Source organism: Aptenodytes patagonicus, chromosome 6, assembly GCF_965638725.1.
Source record: "Aptenodytes patagonicus chromosome 6, bAptPat1.pri.cur, whole genome shotgun sequence".
NCBI classification, from domain to species: Eukaryota; Metazoa; Chordata; class Aves; order Sphenisciformes; family Spheniscidae; genus Aptenodytes; species Aptenodytes patagonicus.
Genome location: NC_134954.1, coordinates 57,818,477 through 57,837,116, shown reverse-complemented (window position 1 = coordinate 57,837,116; position 18,640 = coordinate 57,818,477). Strand labels below are relative to the sequence as shown.

General features: G+C 63.2%; 2 protein-coding genes across 3 annotated transcripts; both read right to left on the bottom strand.

The window, feature by feature from the left end:
* Window positions 1–281: 281 nt before the first annotated feature.
* ABCB6 (ATP binding cassette subfamily B member 6 (LAN blood group)) lies at window positions 282–7,521 on the bottom strand. 2 transcript variants are annotated; one of them, XM_076342829.1, is made up of 20 exons: window positions 7,364–7,521; window positions 5,872–6,403; window positions 5,187–5,324; window positions 4,711–4,900; window positions 4,408–4,500; window positions 3,958–4,150; window positions 3,750–3,871; window positions 3,556–3,665; window positions 3,404–3,469; window positions 3,143–3,268; window positions 2,978–3,054; window positions 2,809–2,872; window positions 2,626–2,711; window positions 2,453–2,510; window positions 2,166–2,270; window positions 1,582–1,756; window positions 1,165–1,277; window positions 961–1,055; window positions 698–766; window positions 282–596 (listed from the first exon to the last, which is right to left on the bottom strand). In XM_076342829.1, exons 2-20 carry the CDS (start codon window positions 6,385–6,387, stop codon window positions 470–472), a joined length of 2,523 nt encoding a protein of 840 aa, XP_076198944.1. In that variant the 5' UTR covers window positions 6,388–6,403; window positions 7,364–7,521; the 3' UTR covers window positions 282–469. The 2 variants fall into 2 exon arrangements, with proteins under 2 accessions (XP_076198944.1, XP_076198943.1); XM_076342828.1 differs by lacking the exon at window positions 7,364–7,521 and adding an exon at window positions 7,132–7,183.
* A 314-nt stretch (window positions 7,522–7,835) lies between these two features.
* Window positions 7,836–18,371, bottom strand: ATG9A (autophagy related 9A). Its single transcript, XM_076342827.1, has 14 exons — window positions 18,241–18,371; window positions 17,844–17,886; window positions 16,489–16,554; window positions 16,031–16,192; window positions 15,785–15,926; window positions 14,073–14,821; window positions 13,576–13,729; window positions 13,173–13,352; window positions 12,044–12,289; window positions 11,524–11,744; window positions 10,995–11,112; window positions 10,582–10,804; window positions 10,296–10,438; window positions 7,836–10,188 (listed from the first exon to the last, which is right to left on the bottom strand). Exons 1-14 carry the CDS (start codon window positions 18,341–18,343, stop codon window positions 10,183–10,185), a joined length of 2,556 nt encoding a protein of 851 aa, XP_076198942.1. The 5' UTR covers window positions 18,344–18,371; the 3' UTR covers window positions 7,836–10,182.
* Between the last annotated feature and the right edge of the window lie 269 nt (window positions 18,372–18,640).

Sequence of the window (18,640 nt, the reverse complement as noted above, 5' to 3'; positions counted from 1 at the left end):
GGGGGGCACATGGGGGGTGAAGCGGGCACCAGCCGCGCTACTTCTTTGCCATTGGAGTGCAGCCCTATGCCATGCTCAGCCCTTTGTGCTGGGATGGGGCAGGCGCTGACAGCCTGCTCTACCCCTCGCTCGCCTGAGCCCAAGGACCTTAACCCTGTGGCAGAGCTGCTGGTCGACCCAAGGGCACAGGCAGTAACCCTGCCTGCCCCTGCCCGGAGCACTCCCCGGGGGGGGGGGGTCCTGCAGGCGCATACCCTGCCCAGAGCACACAGGCACAGAGCTGGGAAGGACCTGGTTTAAGAAACTACACAACAGCAAAACAAACAGATACAAACGTAGTGGAGTGTCCAACCCAGCCCCTGCAGCTGCCGGGGCACACAGGGCCCCAGCCCACAGCCAGCAAAGGGCTCCCTGGCAGCATGGGGGCCTGGGCCCCAGGTCAGCATCATAGCACAGCCTCCAGCTGTGCTCACGGCCCCTTCTTGCTGCCCAGGGGCTTCTCGGTGCGGCGCTCCTTGCTCTCGCCCTCGTCCCCGGCCTGCTGCTGCAGCCACATACTGGCGTACATGCCGCCCTTCTGCAGCAGCTCCTCATGCCTGTGGAGAGAGCATGGGGGTGCAGGGTCCCAAGCTGGCCCCAGAGCCAGGGGAGGGGGTCCCTGTGGGCAGACAGCACCAAACCCTCTCCCTGCGCTCACCTCCCTCGCTCCACGATGCGCCCATCCTTGAGCACCAGGATCTGGTCTGCGCCCACCACGGTGGAGAGCCTGCAGGGGAAGGCAGGGTGTTACCCTGTTTCAGAGGGGAGAGGGCCCGGGGTGGTTTGCACAGTGCAAGGAGCAGCAATCGCAGGGGCTGTCACCTCCCGGGCAGGAGGACACGTCTGTGAATCCCTCTGCGGGGGGCTGGCCAGCTCAGAGAGCTTGGCACCTCCCGGATCATCCTTTTCCCCCATCCCTACCTATGTGCAACAACGATGGTGGTGCGGTGGGCGCAGACCTTGGCCAAGGAGGCCTGGATGTTCCTCTCGGTCTCCGTGTCCAGTGCAGACGTGGCCTGCGGGAGAGGCAGGGTGTGGGAAAGGGACACGGGCAGCACAGGTAGCCGCTGGGACAGGGGCTGCTGCAGAGCAGGGCAAGGCTGGGCTGGGGTCCGCTGCCGTTACCTCATCCAGCAGGATGATGCGGGGACCCTTCAGGATGGTGCGTGCGATGGCGACGCGTTGCTTCTCCCCCCCACTCAGCTTCAGCCCCCGCTCCCCCACTTGGGTGTTGTATCCTGCAGGCACAAGGGCAGGAATGTGCTGTGCTGGTGCCCTCTGGGACAGGGATGGGACCAGGGCTCTGCTGCATGGTGGGGTCCTGCCGGGACCACGCAGCCACCTGGCGCAGCCCCAGCCCATCCCTGGCCAGGGGCTGATTTAGCCCTGGAGAGACCACAGGGAGAGGCAAAGCAAGGCACAGGGTCGCGCAGGTGACCCCATGGGGGATGTCACCCAAGGACACCCGTGAGGGCAGCTACAAGGTCATGGGGGACCCTGGGATGGCAGGGGAGGGCAAGGAAGGGACTGTGGGGGTCTCACCGTCAGGGAAGGAAAGGATGCGGTCGTGGATGTCAGCAGCCCGGGCTGCCTCCTGCACCTCCTGGTCGGTGGCCAGGATCCGTCCATAGCGGATGTTGTTGGCGATGGTGTCGTTGAAGAGCACCGTGTCCTGGGGCACCACCCCGATGTGAGTGCGCAGCGATGCCTGCTTCACCTGGGGAGGCAGGGGTGAGGGCTCAGCCAGATACACACCCCCTGCAAAGACGCCCCCAAAACCCAATCCCACCCCTCAGCTGTGAGCCCAACACCCCGCTCCTCGTGGAGTGTCTGCTCCAGGGTCCCCCCTGGACCACAGGCTCAGCTGCATCTCCACTCTGTGGTGAGGGGACCCTGCCAGCGCCCTGGCCCTTCCCGGGGAGCCCTGGACAGTCTCCAGCATTTCAGCCCAGGGGTCCCGCAGTCGCCCCACTCACCCCACTCCTGGCACAGACATCAACCTTCAAAGGGGCTGTGTGCCTCACCCCTGCCCCGGGGAGATGCCAGTGCCTGCACCGAGCAGTGCTGCGGTGCCCAGAGGAGCTGGTGTCCCCTCCAGCCGGTCCCCGGAGGCCTCCCACCCTCACCTGGGAGATGTCCTGCCCGTCGATGCGGATGCAGCCGCCCCGCACGTCGTAGAAGCGGAAGAGCAGGCGGATGGCGGTGCTCTTCCCCGAGCCCGAAGGTCCCACCTGCACGCGAAGGTAAAGGGACTTGGGAGACCCTAGAGACTCCCCGCTGCTGGAGGCCAGGGGCTGGGCAGGGAAGGGCCAGCCCCGTTGGGGGTCTGTCCTTCCCACCCCTGTACTTCCCAGCCCCTCTTCCCCCATCCCATCCTCCAGCAGTGAACCCACACCCAAGGTCCTGCTCTCACCAGGGCCAGGGTCTGCCCAGGCATCACAGAGAAGGAGACGTCCTGCAGGATTTCCTTCCTGGGAGAGGGAGATGGAGAGGGGCTCAGGGCCACCTCCCCTGCCCCACGTCCTTGTGCCAGGCCCCATAGCTCGACTTGTCCCACCCTGCCACCCCATGCCCGCCGCCCCGTACCCATCCACGTAGCTGAAGTGCACGTTCTCAAACTCGATCCGCCCGGCCTCCAAGCGCAGGTCGCCTGCATTCACCGCATCCTTCACCTGCCGGAGGGTGAGACACGGCCTCAGAGCCAGCCCCTCCCCAGGGCAGGACCACGGGGCCGTGCCAGGGAGCGGCATCCGGGAAGGTGGCACCCACCTCCTGCTCCTCGTGGAAGAGCTCGAACATGTTCTCCATGTCCACGAAGGAATTCTGGATCATCCTGGAAGGGGGCAAAGACCAGAGGGAAGGGTTTAGGGGAGCACATCCCAACCCAGGTGCCCATGGGGAGGGGGACCCCAGGCACCCCCACAGCTCCCAGCGTTACCTGTAATAAGTCCCGAACCAGTTAAGTGGCGTGTAGAGCTGGATGATGTAGGTGCCAAAGAGGACAAAGTCCCCCACCTGGAAGGGACAGGGGAGAGGTGCCCATCACCACCAGCCCCGGGGCACCACCCCGGGCAGGGGCTGCCCAGGCTGGCACCAGCCTTACCTGCAGCTTGTTTTCGGTGACGAAGTAGGCGCAGAGCAGGGACCCTGCCAGCAGCCCCAGGCCGATGACCAGGTTCTGGGTCTGGTTGAGGAGGCCCAGCGAGGCACTGACCTTCCACTCCGAGACCTGGAAGAGGCAAGGTCCTCCAGGATGCTGCCACCTCCAAACCAGACCCATGGTGAGCTCCGTCCTCCCCGCAGGTGCCCACGAGGCTCAGCTCCTTCCCTCCCGACTCCCCCACTGGTGCTGAGCGCCCCGTACCTGGTACTTGACGATGGCATCGTTAAAGCGGTTCACCTCATAGCTCTCCGCATTGTAGTACTTCACCTGCAGGACACAGAGCCGGGGTCAGTGCCTGGATCAGCCCCCCCAGCACTAGGCAGTGCTTAGGGACCCCCCACCGCCTATGGTACCGTCTCGAAATTGAGGAGTGAGTCCACGGCCCGGGACTTGGCCTCGTTGTCCCGTGTGTTCATGTCCCGCCGGTACTTGGTCCTCCACTCGGTGATGAAGATGGTCAGAGCTGTGGGCAGGAGGGGGCTGCATTGGCAGGTGCCCGCCGCCCAGAGTCCGGCGCGGCACCCCTGCACCCCGACCCCCCACTCACTCAGGTAGAGGCTCATACACACGAAGATGATGAGGCCGAACCAGGCGCTGAAGACCGAGGTGAAGTAAATGATGCCGATGCCGATGTCCGCAATGGTGGGGACGATGCTGAAGACGATGTAGCTGGGGGGTGGGAAGGGGGATGGCGCATCAGCCCAGCCCGGTGGGGCTGCCCAGCCACCCCCCGCCCACCATGGGCACGCTCTGACCTGAGCAGGCTGTTGATGCTGCTGGTGCCCCGGTCCACGCTGCGCAGGACCTCGCCGGTGCGACGCCCCAGGTGCCAGCGCAGGGACAGCCCATGCAGGTGGGCGAAGAGCTGCACCTGCACCTGCCGGTTGGTGAACTGCTGCACCCACACCCACAGGAAGGTGCGCAGGTTGCTCACGAAGCCAGTGGAGCCTGCAGGGCACCACAGGACGGTCAGCGGGGACCGGCACCACCGGGGCATGCAACTAGCTCAGAAAGCCCAGCTGGGAAAGAGGGATTTGGGATGGGGCCCCCCCCACTGTCCCCAACCTGGAACCAGCCCTGGCTGCTGCTCCCAGGAGAGAGCAGCAGTGATGGGGGCATAAGGGCATCCCCGGCCACCCCAGCCCCGGCATGATGTGTCCCACGCTGTCTCTCCCCAGCGCTCCGTCCTTCCCGGCGGTCCTTACCAGCACCTCCGCCCTGCAGGAACTTCAGCCCCACATAGATGCAGACAGTCCAGACTAGGGTGTGCCAGGGAGCGCCCTCCGTCAGCTCGTTCACTGGGGAGAGGGTGGCAAGGGTCAGGGTGGAGGGGCAGGGAGCATCGCCGGGTGCCCCATGGGGAACCAGCCCCAGCATGCAGCGCTGGTCCCTAACCCCCTGGACCCTGCTCCTGCCAGGTCCCTGCAGCCCCCGAGATCACTTGCAACACCCCCCAGCACTTGGTGAGGCCGTGGGCAGCCTCACACGCCGAGCTCCAGGCGCCTCACCGATGTTCTTGTAGTAGATGGGGACGAAGACATTGATGGCCCGCTCCAGCCCCATGAGTGCCATGCAGAACAGCACCAGCCCCTGCAGCAGGTGGTTGCCCCTCGGCCATATGTATGGCACCAGCAGCCGCAGCTTTCTCCGGAAATCCTTCCAGGTGGAGGTGGTCCTGCTGGCGTCAGGCAGGAGCGGCTGGGGGAGAGCGGAGCGAGGGGTCACTGCCCCGGCACCCCAGCCCAGCTGGCAATGGCCCCAGGGAACACCCCACCAAGAAAACCAGCCCCATCCTCCCAGGGTCCCCACTCCATCCTCCCAGCAGGGCCGCATCCTGCTGACAGCGGGCAGGGAGCTTGGGCAGTCCTAAACCTCGCTCCTCCCCGTTCTCCTGAAGATGCTGATCCCAGGGCAGCTGTATTTCCATTTTGTCCCCAGCTCCTCCCTGGCCATGTCCTCAAGCTGCTCCGGCCCCGGGACTCACCTGGCTGTTTTCCACATCTCGCTCCTCCTCGTTGACCAGCAGCATGTAGGGCTTGTGGGGCAGCCCCGGGGCCTTCATGCCCAGGATGAAGAGCATGAACGTGCAGATGTAACGCAGCAGCCAGAAGCCGAACTGCACCTGGACAGAAAGCGGGGGGGGTCAGCGCTGCAGCTGGCCCTTGGCACAGCCCGGCCAGGCATGGGACAGGTATGAGCTGACCAAGGAGCAGGGCACAGGGATGGGGTGCAGTGCTGCCAGGGGAGAGGGGACACCCCACGCAGGTCAGCGGGACCCCCTGGCTGAGCACAGCACCTCAGGCAGCACCCAGATCCCTTCCTTCCTCCCTGCTGCGTCTGGCTCTGTGCCCTCCTGCTTGGGGTGCCCCTACCTTGGGGGGAGCAGGGGAGTAAAGAGTTGTGGGGAGGAGGCAGACACCCCCTGCCTCTGTGCCTGGTGCTGGGCCAGGCAGAAGCGGGAGCTGAGCCGGATGGGGGCATGGAGAGATGTGCGATAGCTGGGCTCGGGGCTGAGACATGTGGCAGATGCGTGGGTGCAACCCGGGAGCGTGCACACCCTGGGTATGACAGGGCACGGCATGCATACTCCACCCCAGCACCGCGATGCTGCAGCCCCCCCATTGCAAAGGGCTCTGTCCCCCTTCCCTGCCCACAGCCCCCCAGCCCACCTTCTGGTTGGTGTCCTCCAGCGCCCACCACCACAGCGGGCTCCTCCAGCACACCAGGGTCAGGTTCTCAGCGGCGAAGGCCAGCGCCCAGAAGAGGAGGAGGACGGTACCATGGCCGCGCGTCCGGTCGTGCGCCAGCACCCGCGTATGCTCCAGCTGCAGGAGGGCGACGGCGCAGCCCCAGCTGAGGGCCCAGAGGCAGGCGTGCAGCAACATGTACCCGTAGAGCCGTCCCAGCCCCCCCACTTGCCACAGCAGCCCGCCGAAGGGCTGCAGGGCCAGGAGCAGGGACAGCAGGACCTGGCCGTGGTAGAGGCGGGAGCGGGGGATGTACTTGGGCTCCATGGCGCGGCCGAAGCGGACGTAGCAGACATACTGCAGGGCGCCCAGCAGCAGGCAGACGCTCAGCAGCACGGCCGGCACCAGTGTGAAGAAGAAGCAGGGATGGAAGCCCTGCTGGACCCAGGCCTGGGTGATGGAGCTGTTGCCCTCACAGTAGCCCCCCAGCACTGCCATCCTGGCAGGTCACTGGCTGCGGAGAGAAGAGGGGCTGGAGCAAGGTCTTGGGATGGACTGTTGGGTACGGCTGCAATGAGGGACCCACGGCAGGATGGCACGGCTAAGCAGAGCGGGGCATTCATGGGGACAGGAGCAAGCACCACTGGACACGGACACAGGGGACACACTGCATGCAACTCACACACACGTGCATGCAAGCAGGGCCAGCTTTGCATGGGGATGAACACGAGCACCACATCAGTATCCGCTTGCGGGGCCTGCCAATGCCCTGGGCAGAGGGGGTAACACCGCACTGAGCCCCCCAGAGCCACCTGGGCCCTTGGGGATGCACTCGGACATGGGGGGCAGTGAGACCGCAGGGATAGGAAGGCAGTGGGGTGCTGGGACCGGTCTTGAGCGGGGGGGAGCAATGGGGGCAATGCAGCGGCAGTGCGGGGGGGGGGGGTAATGCAAGGGAATGCACGAGGAAACGCAGGGCAATGCTGTGGAAATGCAAGGGCAAAGGCAGGGGACACGCTTGGGCGACGCGTAGGGGCATGCACGGGGAAACACACGTGCAGGACGAGGGACACGCGGGGGCCAAGGCAGGGGCCGCGCCGGGGCAATGCCCGGGCGGTGCCGGCGCCGCTCGGCCCCGGGACAGGCGGTCCCGGGGGGGCCGCGGCCCCGCTGCCCGCGCAGCCGCCGTGCCGGCCCCGCCGCCCTGCCCGCCGAGCCGCCCGGGTCCCCGCGCCCGCTCACCTGCCCCGGGCCCGCCGGCCCCGGCCCGCTCCGGGCCCCCGCGCCGCCGCCAGCCGCCGCCAGCCGGGCCCCAGCGCCGCGCCGCTCCGCCCCGCTCCCCGCCCCCGCGCCGGCACCGCCGGGCTCCTGCGCGCCCTCCCCGGCGCCGGGACTGCACCCCCGCCCGCACCCCGGGACTGCGTCCCCCGGCACCCCCCCCCGCCCTCGGTGCCCAGCCCCAGGCTGCACGGACCTGCGCCCCGCCCGCGGCACCCTGCCCCGCAACCGCCCCCCTGCAGAGACGGGACCGGGGAGGTGCCGGTGGTGTGGGACGAACTCCCGGGCCGGGGGCCAAGGGGGGGGGTCCCCGAAGGCGAGGCGCCCCGCTGCCCCTTATCGCCGCCGCCAGCCCAGCCCTGCGGCGCTGAGATAGCCTCCGCCGCCCCAGCGAGGGCCCGGCCCGCCGCAGAGGTCAGGCAGGACGGGGAGCTGCCCTCCCAGAGATAAATATAGCCCCTGCCTCCCCCCCCCCGCGGCTCCCGGCCGGCCGGGATTGAGCTCCGAGGAGCTGCCAGCCCAGCAGGAGCGGCCGGCTGGCACCTCGCAGCCTCCTGCCGCCATCACAAGCACCAGCTCGTCCGGCTTCCTCGGTCCTCCGCGCCGCAGCCGGGTCCAGGGGGGCTGTACGGTGCCGCAGAGTGAATGGAGACTCGGACGCGGGCAGGGATGATACAGCCCATCTTTATTAGACGGCTATACAGCTGTACAGCGAGGGCACGGGGGTGCGATGCCACGCTCCCCGGGGACCCCCGTGCCCGCACGCCCCGGGAGGAGATTAGGAAGTGGCTCGCCATGCACACGGGAGGGACACTGACGACACAAGCACAACATGCGGCAAGGACTCCGGCCTGCTCCTGCCCGGCCTATCCCTCCTGCCAGCCCAGGGAATGGCCCAGACTTTCCCCCGTGCCCCAGAGCTCTGCCAGCCTTCAGCCGCGCAGCTCAGAGATCAGCAACAAGTCTGCCGGGAAGCGCAGACACGGCATCCCGCAGCCCCTGGGGAAGCCCACCTCCGTGCAGGGCGGCAGCTCGAGTACCAGGAGAAGCTGCTGGAAAGCCTGGGTTCCCAGGAAATTTGCTTTCAGTTTCCCTTCACCATGCCATGACAGGCCCAAGCAGGAGCTGCTGCAGGGTCATTGCAGCCACTCCTCAGTGGGAGGACCCCAGCAGCACCCAGGTCTACAGACCTCCTGCCTGGTTCAGTCCTGACCCCATCTTGAGCTCTGCTTTAGCACACTTCATTTGGTCTCTTACAGACCCCAGAACAGTCGCAGCTCTGGTCCGTCCCACCCCATTACAGCAGGGAACCCGCCACCGCCAAAGAGCCTGCCCCTGCATGAGCACCCCGGCCCTGCTCATGCCCTGGCTAGCTGGGTGCGCGCACCCCTCCAGCCCTGGGAGCAGCCGGCTCATCAGCACACACCCAGCTCGGGCTCAAAGGGCAGAGGGCGATAACCCTGGCAGGGGAGGAGAGGCAGCCCTGGACTCCAGGGATGGCAGAGGAGGGCCTGCGGTGCTCGCGGAGGGCATGGCGAAAGCAAGCAGCCCCTTCCAGAGGCAAGGGGAGGGAGGGGAAAGCAAAGCCTGGCAGGGGTTAGCTGGGGTGCAGATCCTCACAAGCTGCCACTGGAAGAGAGAAGAGGGAAACCAGAACAACGGTGGGAAGGTCTTGTCTGAGGCCACGCTGCACAGCCGGGATCCTGATCCACCACCACCACCCCCCCCAAGGCTGGGCTGGGGTTTGCCTCTCCCTTCTGGGTTCAGGGCACCCCTCCTTGCCCTCCCCAGGCACGAGCCAGCTGCTTGGCAGATGGTCTCCACAGCAGCCGAAGCCATGGTGCAAGCAAAAGGATGGTTTCAGGAGGAAAGGAGGAGCTGGGAGCCACCAGGTGAGATGCACCGAAGCCTTTGCTTGGGGAAGAGGAAAGGCCCGATACCACAGAAATGGCCACATCAGGAGGACAGACCCGATGCACCACAGCCTGGGCATGGGGAAAAGGCCTTTATCATGCCTGGGGGAAGGGAACCAATACACAGAGCGCAAGACCTTCAGGGTGGGCGCCGAGGGGGCTGCGAGCACTCCTGGGAGACGCCGGGCTGCCCCACCCCGGGGTCTCTTTGGCACTGCAGGAGGGCCCGCTAGCAGCCCACATCCCACAGGTGCTGCGCAGGGGGGAGGATGCTGCCCTAGCCCAGAGGTATGGCACAGAGGCTGCCAGCTGGGAGGGACATCAGGGACCCCACCGACCCTTCCTTGCGTGCAGGGGATGGGGCAGCTGTCACGGGAGTTAGGGAAGAGCTGCAGCATCCCTGGATCCCGGCCAGAGCTGTTCCCACCAGCTCTAGATCCAACCCCTACCCATGCCAGCAGCAGCTGGGGCCTGTCCCTCTGCAGGGTGCTGGGGCAGAGGGGGGGGTGACTGCCCCACTGCTGTCCTGCTCTGGGCTGAAGGGCACAACATTGGTCCTCTCCAGGAGGGCGAACGTGGTCCTGGGCACCTCCCCAGGGCTGCAGGCAGGGCAGGTGTGGTGCTACAGGCTGAGCTAGAGCCCCCACAACAGCTCCTGCCTTCATGTTGGAGGCAGGTCCCAGCTCTGGGCAGACATCTGGAGCTGGTGCCATCTCACATCCCTTCGAAGAGCAGCTGCTGCTGCCACCTCCAAGCCAGTCCACAGCTCCCCACTGCTAGTCCTGTCACGTCAGCTTTCGCAGGCTCTGCAGCGATCCTCCGACACGGACGACACAGATGTGAACACAGACACATGTATGTACTCACACACGCATTCACCCCACGAGTCAGAGTGGCGTTGACTTGACACACGGCTGGACACAAAGTGCCACCGCAAAGCCGCCGGCCTGGCAGTTTTGTCTCTTCGGCAATTGATGGCAACAAAATGGAGCCCGGGACTATCCTGTCCACTCGGGACGGGAGAATAATCAGGCTGACACCACGTCCTGCTGCCCAGGCGGCTCCCAGTCTGCAACCCCCACGAGATCCCCAGTCTACAAGGCTATACCTGCAAGACAGAGAGGGGATGTGGCACCTATCGGGACCAGCTGCCAGCACCCCAACCTGGCATCCCGAGTACACCTTGCCCCTCTCCGCCACAGCCTTCACCCCTACCTTGTGGATCTGCGGTGGAAGCTCATCCTCTGAGCTCTCCTCTGGCACGGGCTCTGGGTGTCTCGCTGACTGCCCGTCCTCAGCCCAGCCCCCCAGAGGGAGGCGGGAGAAGTGTGATGGGGCTCTGTGTACTGTGCCCGGGTCTGCAGGAGAGGCAAAGAGGAAGATTAGCTACCTGGGGGACTGTCAGTCTTCAGGGGCAGGCAGGCTGCTCGTGCCAGTCCATACAGGGCATCGGTCATGGGGCTTTGACCCAGAGCTCAGATCTCTGCCCTGGCTCCCATACCTGTGATGCCACCATATCGCCGCTGGAAGCCGGTCTGCAGCGTGGCTGTCTCCTCGGCAGGCTGCCGTGGCGAGGAGAAGGGGTAGCTGGCAGAGCGAGGGATGGGGACGGGGGCACCCCGCTGAGCATCCAGCTCCTCGTGGGCACTCTCCCCACTCTCGTCGCTCTCTCGCCGGTGCCAAGTGTGCCGCTCAGGCTCCAGCTGGGCATGCTGCTTGTGCAACTGCAGGCCAAAACACGAGTGAGTCAGCTGTGCGGGAGAGCCCAGACACCTGAACACACCCTCTCCCCAACACTGCACACACGCTGGTCTCAGCTCTCACGCTGGCATCCCAGTCACTCCAGACAGGGCACCCCAGTCCTGCCTGTCCTGCCCCGTGCCCCTCTGGCCAGCCCAGCTCCTGGCTGCTCACCTCGTGCATGTAGAGTGCGTGGAGACTCATCTCGGTGGAGGCGTACTCCGACAGGATCATGCTCTGTAGCTGACCCTCCCAGGCGCTGCTCCCCGAGCTCACGGTCCTCGCATCAGCACTGCCATGGGACGCACAAGTGGTGTTTGCTGCCCAGGTGACCCCACACCGCCCAGCCCCTCTCCGCTCTAATGTCAGGCTTGCAGACATCTGCTCCTGGGCTGGGTAGGAACAGGCCCTCTGTAGCATCTCCCCAGATGCACAAGGTGACCAACCCTGCTATGGCACTGCCTCTTCCCTACCAGGGGTTTCTCACCACTGTGATACCTACAGGAGAACACCAGAACCCCAACACTGTCCTTTGGGGCCAGCCTAAGCACCTGGGCCTAACTCTGCTTATAAACATGCCCCTTGCTCTCCCAGGCTGAAGAGACAAATGCCACCGTGCACCTAGGACAACAGGATGGCAAGCGGACAAGTGTTTAAGAAATTTGCAAGGTGTCTGGCTGCCCCTCTCCAGCCTGCAGCTTACCCAGAGGCTGTCATGGCACTGGCACCACGAGGCTGGGCTCCCTCTCCATCCCTTCCCGCTGTCTGGAAGCCGCTGGGAGGCTGCTGGGCAGACTGGAGTGGGGAGAAGGAACGCAGGGCCGAGGCCACTTCAGAGAGATGGCGGGAGGCCTGTCCGTCCCGGCCCATGTGGAAGCCCAGTGCTGAGGAGCCTGCTATCACATTGGCAATCAGGCTGTGAGGCTGCGGAGTTGAAAGGGAGAGAATCAGTGTCCTGTGCAGACTCGGAGGCCTGATCCCCGCCAGCAACAGAACTGAGGCACCCCAGCTTGCTCAGCCCCTCTCCCACCTCACGGGGCCCCAGGACAGCCCGCTGCCTTCTCTAGAAACCCAGCAGCAGTCCCAACTAGTGCTGATCTATCACATTTGCATCCCCAGATACAGCCTAGGCAAGGACAAAATTGCCCAGTGGCCTGATTATGAGTTTGCCAGCACCCAGCAAGCACCCCAAGAACACCCTGCATCCCCCCCGGCCTGGGCACCTCCGACTCCGACTGCAGGGACTGGATGGAGCTGAAGAGGGCGTTTTCGGGGAGCACAGCCTGCTGAGCCAGCGCCACACTGCTGTCCCGGTGCACCCGCTCCTTCAGGAAGCCAATGAAGGCCGTGCTCTCCCGAGGTGGCTGCCACTTGGGGTTGGTGATGGCGAAGTGCATGAGGGACAGCTCTGTCTTGCCGTCCTCAGCCTGCTGGTAAATGGAAGCTTCCGTCTTTCCTGCTGACATCCACTGCAGAGCACAGACAGGTAATGAGGGACAGGATCTGCTTTACACCCCTGCCAGGCCTGGGAATCCTGCAATCAGTCTGGGCAAAGCACACAACACCCAGCATAAGCTGGGCCACGGCTCCACATGTAGCAGGCGCTACACCAAAAGCCTCACACTAGTTCAGCCCTCACAGCCTGAGGAAGAAGCAGCAAGCACAGCGTCTTCCACCTCCGCCCTAGAACATGCATCGCCACAAGGGAACCAGAGAGACGGGGACTAGTCACAAAACACAGAGCTGAAAGCCTCGTCTTGCAGTCTCCAGCTCGCAGCAGGAACGACTACAGCCAACAAATGACAAAAGCTTCCTGTCACAGTGAGTCCACCCCCTCTCTAGTTCATGGCCCTGTCACTAGGGAGTCTTGCCTGACAAGTAACCTAAATTCCCAGGCACAGGAAATAGACGGATCCCCTTTCCTTCCGCACTAGATTTTACATAATGGAAAATGCTTCCCATCTCCCCGAGGCCGCCCCTCTCGTGGGCACAAGCAGCCCAGCTTCTTGAAGTCCATTCTCAGTGGTCATGCTTTCTAAATGTCCAAATATCCCCATTCCTCTCTCCTGAGGACACAGGACGCTTGGTTGTGAAGGCAGGCATGGACATCAAATAAAGAAATGACAAAGCCTGGTTCACAAAATACCAGGTTAATAATCACAGCTGGGCCCCAGAGGAGCCTTCTGGGGCTGGTGACCTGTGTGGGCAGCCCCAGACACTCAGCAGAGAGGCAGGTAGCTGGGCTGGGCTGTGGGCTGCCAGGAGTGGTGAGTTACGGCCTCTCATGGGTCTAAAGGACCAGACTTGCTGGTGGGGATCCCAGGCTCCTCTCCCACCACCCACGGGACCTACCGCCGGGTGGCCATGCTGGCGCACGTCCATCTGGGCAAAGGAGCAGGTGTCGCCCACGCCCACCACCTCCACCGTAAAGTTGCGGAAGAAGTCAACAATATCCAAGGACTTGGGCCGCAGGCAGATGATGAGGATCAGGGGAGTAATGATGGGACTCAGGAGCTCCTCCAGGATGAAGACCTGAGCACAGACATGATGGTCTTAGCACAAGCTTGAGGATGTCAAAAAACCCACAATCCCAAAGCCAGCCCCCAGCTCCAGCCCATCTTCTGGGGCAGGGCGTCTCTGAGAAAGCTGCCTTGTTCCTCTGCCAGCCCAGGAGCTGCTCAGCTCTCTGGCAGCTTCTCCCTCCTGCAGGGATGGGGGTGAGTCCCCACCCCAGCCTCTTGCCAGCCAAGCTCACCGCTTTGTACTGGAAGAGCTGGGCAAACTCGTCCCTGGTCTCATAGCGGTGGGCATTGCCCTGCCAGTGGTCAGGCATGTAGTGGATGTGCGCCAGGATGACTCGCAGCAGCTGCTCTGGGCAAAACACCAGGTGCTGGTCAGGGATGAAAGACCTGTAGGACAGGACAGGGAAACATCACAGCATCGCACCTCAGTTCCTGGGAGATCTCACTCTGGGAGGGCAGGGTAACCGGCCCGTATCACAGCTCCACCTGTAGCCTTCACGCCCAACCCAAACCTTCCTGCCAGCCCAGCCCTCATATCATACTACCACTGCACCCAAGATCACCACTACCCCCTTTCTCCTGCCTGCCCCGACTCTCCCCAGCCGTACCCTTCACTCAGGCAGATTCACGTCCGCTTGCAACCAAAGAGCACGTTTGCATGGATGGTTGTCAGCCCCACTGCTCCTCACAGCGCTGCCAGGAGCACAGGGGCAGCACACACCCACCTCACCTGCACACCGTGATGCCCACCCCGAGCAGGGTGACCGTGGTCAGGACGTGCTCGACCGCCAGCACGTCCTCATCGTAGATGGTGAGAGCGATGAGCACAGCCAGGATGGAGCCAGCAAAGAAGGCCACGTTCTTGGCCACGATGGTGAGGAGTGGGGAGATAAAGCAGTTCATGTACTTGGAAGCTGGCTTGTACCCCTTGCTGAGGCGTGAGTGCAGTTCGTGGTCCAGCTCGTTGAAGTGACGGAGGTAACAGCGGCCGTAGAGAGACCAGCAGCGAGCACCCAGGCTGCCCGGCTCCCGCTTCAGGATTTCCGTGTAGCTGAAGAAGGCGTAGAGGATCTGCCAGATGAGGATGAGGGGGCAGAGGAGGAAGTTAGCAATGCCAATCCAGAGGATACGAGTGCTGAGCTTCTCAGCCAGCTCAAGGCGGTTCCCGGCCCGCTTGTACTCAGCCTTCAGGCTCCACTCGTTCTCAAAGAGTGAGCCGGGCCCCCAGAAGAAGATGAGCTCAAAGTTGTACTTGAGCCCACGCGTGTAGAAGACGGTGTCTCCCAGCAGGGGCAGGCGGAAGCGGATGGGCAGCAGCGACTTGTTCACCATGGCCACCATGTAGTTCTTGAAGCGGAGGATGCGGTGGTAGATGTCCAGCTCCGTCAGCTCCTTCTTGTGGATGCAGATCTGGTGCTCCTTCTGGATCTGCACGATGCGGGCCTGCACCTCCTGCCAGGTGTAGTACGGCAGGGTGGACTGGAAGGGGGCAAGCCGCAAGGTTAGGGGCAGGATGCGTCCAGGGACAGAGGCTGGGCTGAGCCCACTCAAACAGCAGGTCCCGGCGCACGCCTCAGGGTGCTGACGAGGCACATGCAACACCAGGACATGAGGCACTTCCCTGCACCACTTCAGCCTGCAGCGAGCAAACCCCATACCTTGCCCCGGTGCCCTTTACCCCTAGATTAGTGCAGATGACTGTTTCCCAGCCACTCACACGCCAGCTGCCTTGGAGGCACGAACACAGCTCCAGGCTCCCATGGGTCCTCCCAGAGCTGCCATTTGGAGTCAGCAGGGAGACACAAACAGGGGAAGGGACTTAAGCAGTGTCCCAGAGGGAGCCTGTAGAAAAGCTGGGGACAAACCAAGCCCCTTGGCTCACCCCACCTTTCTCAAGACATGGTCTCTCCTCAAAGGATGCGCACACACCTTTTGATGTCGTCCATCAGAGCAAGGACTCTGGACTAGGATATATGTGCAAGCCTCAAACCCCATCTTTGACACACCGACCTCCAGTGTGGCCTTCAACAACTAGGCAGCTCCATGACTCAGTTTCCCCCCCAGTAAACAAGGAAGATGACATTGTCCACAACCCAGGGAGGTGCGAGGATATCCTCACTTATGCCTCCTCTGTTGAAAGGTATCACAGAAAAGGCCATCACTGAAGGATGAACATATTGGGTGGCAGATGGCAGAGGTGCGTGCCAGCAGGCAGAGAGGCAGGCTGGGCAGAGAGGGGTTAACGCACAGAAAGTTGGCTGCTGGAGAAGAGGCTGAAAGGAGACCCATGCGGTTATGGAGCAGAGGGAAGAGCGCTCGGTACAGGTCTCCCGGAGAAGCTGGCTCCGGAGAGGAGCGAAGGCGAGCTGCTTCTCACCACTCAGCCAATGCCTCCCACGTCCCTTCGTGGTCCCACATGCGACCCTTGGCCCAGCTACTTACCATGGGGATTTTGAGGGCATTGATGTAGAAAGAGTGAATCTCCCAGTAGCAGCAAATGTTGTAGATAAATTTGACGAGTCGGTGGATCCAGAAAACCCCAGCTATCACCAGGATGCAGATGAGGAAGCTGTTTGCCTGGATTCTGCAAGCAAGAAGAGGCAAGTAGTGGGAGACAGGCCCCGGGCAGGCACCCTGAGTACCCGAGAAAGCAAGAGCAGTGGCTAACATGCCCTCCGCTGCCCCTACCTTGAACTGCAGACATTTGGAGGCAGGAAGGCATCTGGCAGAGTCACCTTAATGGGCTCACTGGGATGCTGGCTGTGATTTACCGCTTTGTTGGCAAAAAGGATGTCGTAATCAACACAGCTGATAAGAAAGGTGGTGAACGCCACCACAAAGATGAACTGCCTGTGAAAAGAGGGAGCAGGCGTGAGGGAATCGCCCTTCTGCCCCCCAAAATGTGAAGCAGGCAGGGTCATGCGTCATGGAGATGCATTCCCACAGCCATGGCAGCAGGAGAGCTCAAGGGCACCAGTTCCTCCAAGTGGAATGCAGGTCTGGGGCATGGAAAACCCTAACGAAGGGGAGACAGGACAACTGTAAAGGGAACCCTCCCGCCCACCCAGCTGCAGGAGCTTGGCAGATTCCTGTGGCTGTTCCCCAGCAGCTGTCACAGCCACAACAGAGGGGGAACCTGCACTTACATGAGCTCAAAGATCTCTCCAATGAGCATGCAGGTAAAGCCATTCTTCTGATGCAGGTTATAGACGTGAAAGCTACAGTCAAGGAGAATAGTCTGGAGACTGCTTCCCTCTGACGAAGGATGGAGAGGCTTCTGTCTCACTGGCGTCTGCAGCTCCCCAGCCAAGTCTCCCTCCACCACCAATGGAAACCCCCTCACATCCCTACTCATCAACAAGCTGGTTCTCCACTGCAGGGAGAACCACTCTGCCCAGGTAAACCACAGCTGGGATAAGAGGACTTGGCTCCATCCAAGCTCCTTTTTTCCCCCACCCAACGCCCAGAGGAGGGTCTGTCCCAGCACAGAGCAGAAACTCAGCGTGCCCTCAGGCCGCACAAGGGTGGGCAGGGCAGGGCAGGACAACACAGAGACAGGCAAAAATGCATTTAATACCCCCAGCACATGTGAGCGGTACCCCCTGCTCCCAACCCCTGGTAATGTGGTTAGCATAACTAACACCATTTTATAAGACAAGCAGCTATTCTCTGTGACCAAGCAGGAAACCTATTAGTTACTTTTCCCTCGTTATCAGGCCCTGAAGGTCCTGTGAACCAAGTAAACAAACCAAACAGATTTCTTTTTCCCCTCCCTACCGGCCTCAAGATTCCTGGGCGCCAGGCCGATTACTCCCTTCCCTGCTGGCCTTGAAGGTCCCAGGCACCCAGCCAACCTGGTGGCGGTGATGACCCCATCACAGAACAGGGAAGTGTAACAGCACACAGAACACTGTCCACAAAATCAAGGAGTTACAAGTCCTAAGTGGGAATTTGGACTGGAGCTGCTGCTGGACAGTGAGACCCGGGACTCCCTAGTGGCCAGGGAGGCCTCCACCGTCATCTGCTTCCTCCGAGGACTGAGTGAGAGACTCGTATGCTTTTATATGATTTTCGAGTCTAGATTATGATTGTTATACTGACAGAGCAAACCATGTATTAAGATCTGACCCGATCTGCAAAAAGTCCAGGTGATTAGAAACCATAAGCTAAGCGGCGCTATAAAATTTTGTATTACGCTACTAAACATAAAATCCTGTTAAGGAAATAAAGCTTTAATTGTAAATACAACTCAATGATGCCATCACTCTGCCAAGGATCCCTAAAAGAATCTGTCTGTCCCCTCAGTGTCGGGTGACAGCACTCCACAGGCATGGGGGTTCTGCCATCCCCCAGCCCCTCTGGAGCCGTGTGGCGTCCTCCGGGAAGGGGCAGACGCCGCCCCAGCTCCGAGTTACCCCAAACCCGGTGTTTCCACCAGCGCCGAGAGCCCAAGAGGCGGTGGGGCGCATCCCGCCTGAGCTGTGCCCTGCGAAAGGATATGCGAGAGAAGAAGAGGTCCAAGTTTTCGATGTGATGCCACGGAGCTGAAGGAAGAGAAGCGCAGGGTGAGGGGCCCTCCGGCACACCCTGCCTTCCTGCGTGTGGGGCACAACCCCACCTCTTCCCCCCTGTCCCGGGCCCCCCCGAGGCCCCAAACCGGCCCCACAGCCCCCATCCCCGGCTCCCCCCGGTGCCCAGCCTCTCCCCTCGGTCCCTGGCTGCTCCCCCCATCCCCCGCCACCTGGACCAGCCTGGATCTGCCCCCCGCAGCCCGGACACCGCCGGTCCCCAAGGCTGCCGCCGCCTCACGCTTCCCCACCCCGCTCCCCAGCTCCCCTCAGGCTCAGCCCGCCGCCGGCGGCCAGGCCCCAACCCCCGGCGCCGGTGCCGCCGCTCACACTTGGCGCCTTCGGGGACGTGGACGAGCAGGTCGCCGCCGCCGGGGGGGGACTCGGTGGAGGAGCTCTCCAGGCGCTGGTACTGCGTCTCGAAGTGGGCCATGGCGGGGCCCCGCGCCGCCGCCGCCGCCACCGGCCCCGGCCCGGCCCGGCCCGGCCCGCTCGGCCCCCGCCCCGCGACTGGCGGCCGCGACGCCCAATGGCAGTCGCGGGGCGGGACGGGGGACGGCCAATGGGAAGGCGGGGGGGCGGGAGGCCGAGCTGAGCCTAGCGGCGGCCCGTAAGCGGGGAGGATGTGACGTCCGGCAGCTGAGGGGCGCTTCCGGGTCGGGGCGGTAGCGGCCGCACGTGAGTGACGGGGCGCGCGCCCCCGTTACCGGGGGGGTGGGGTGGGAATCGC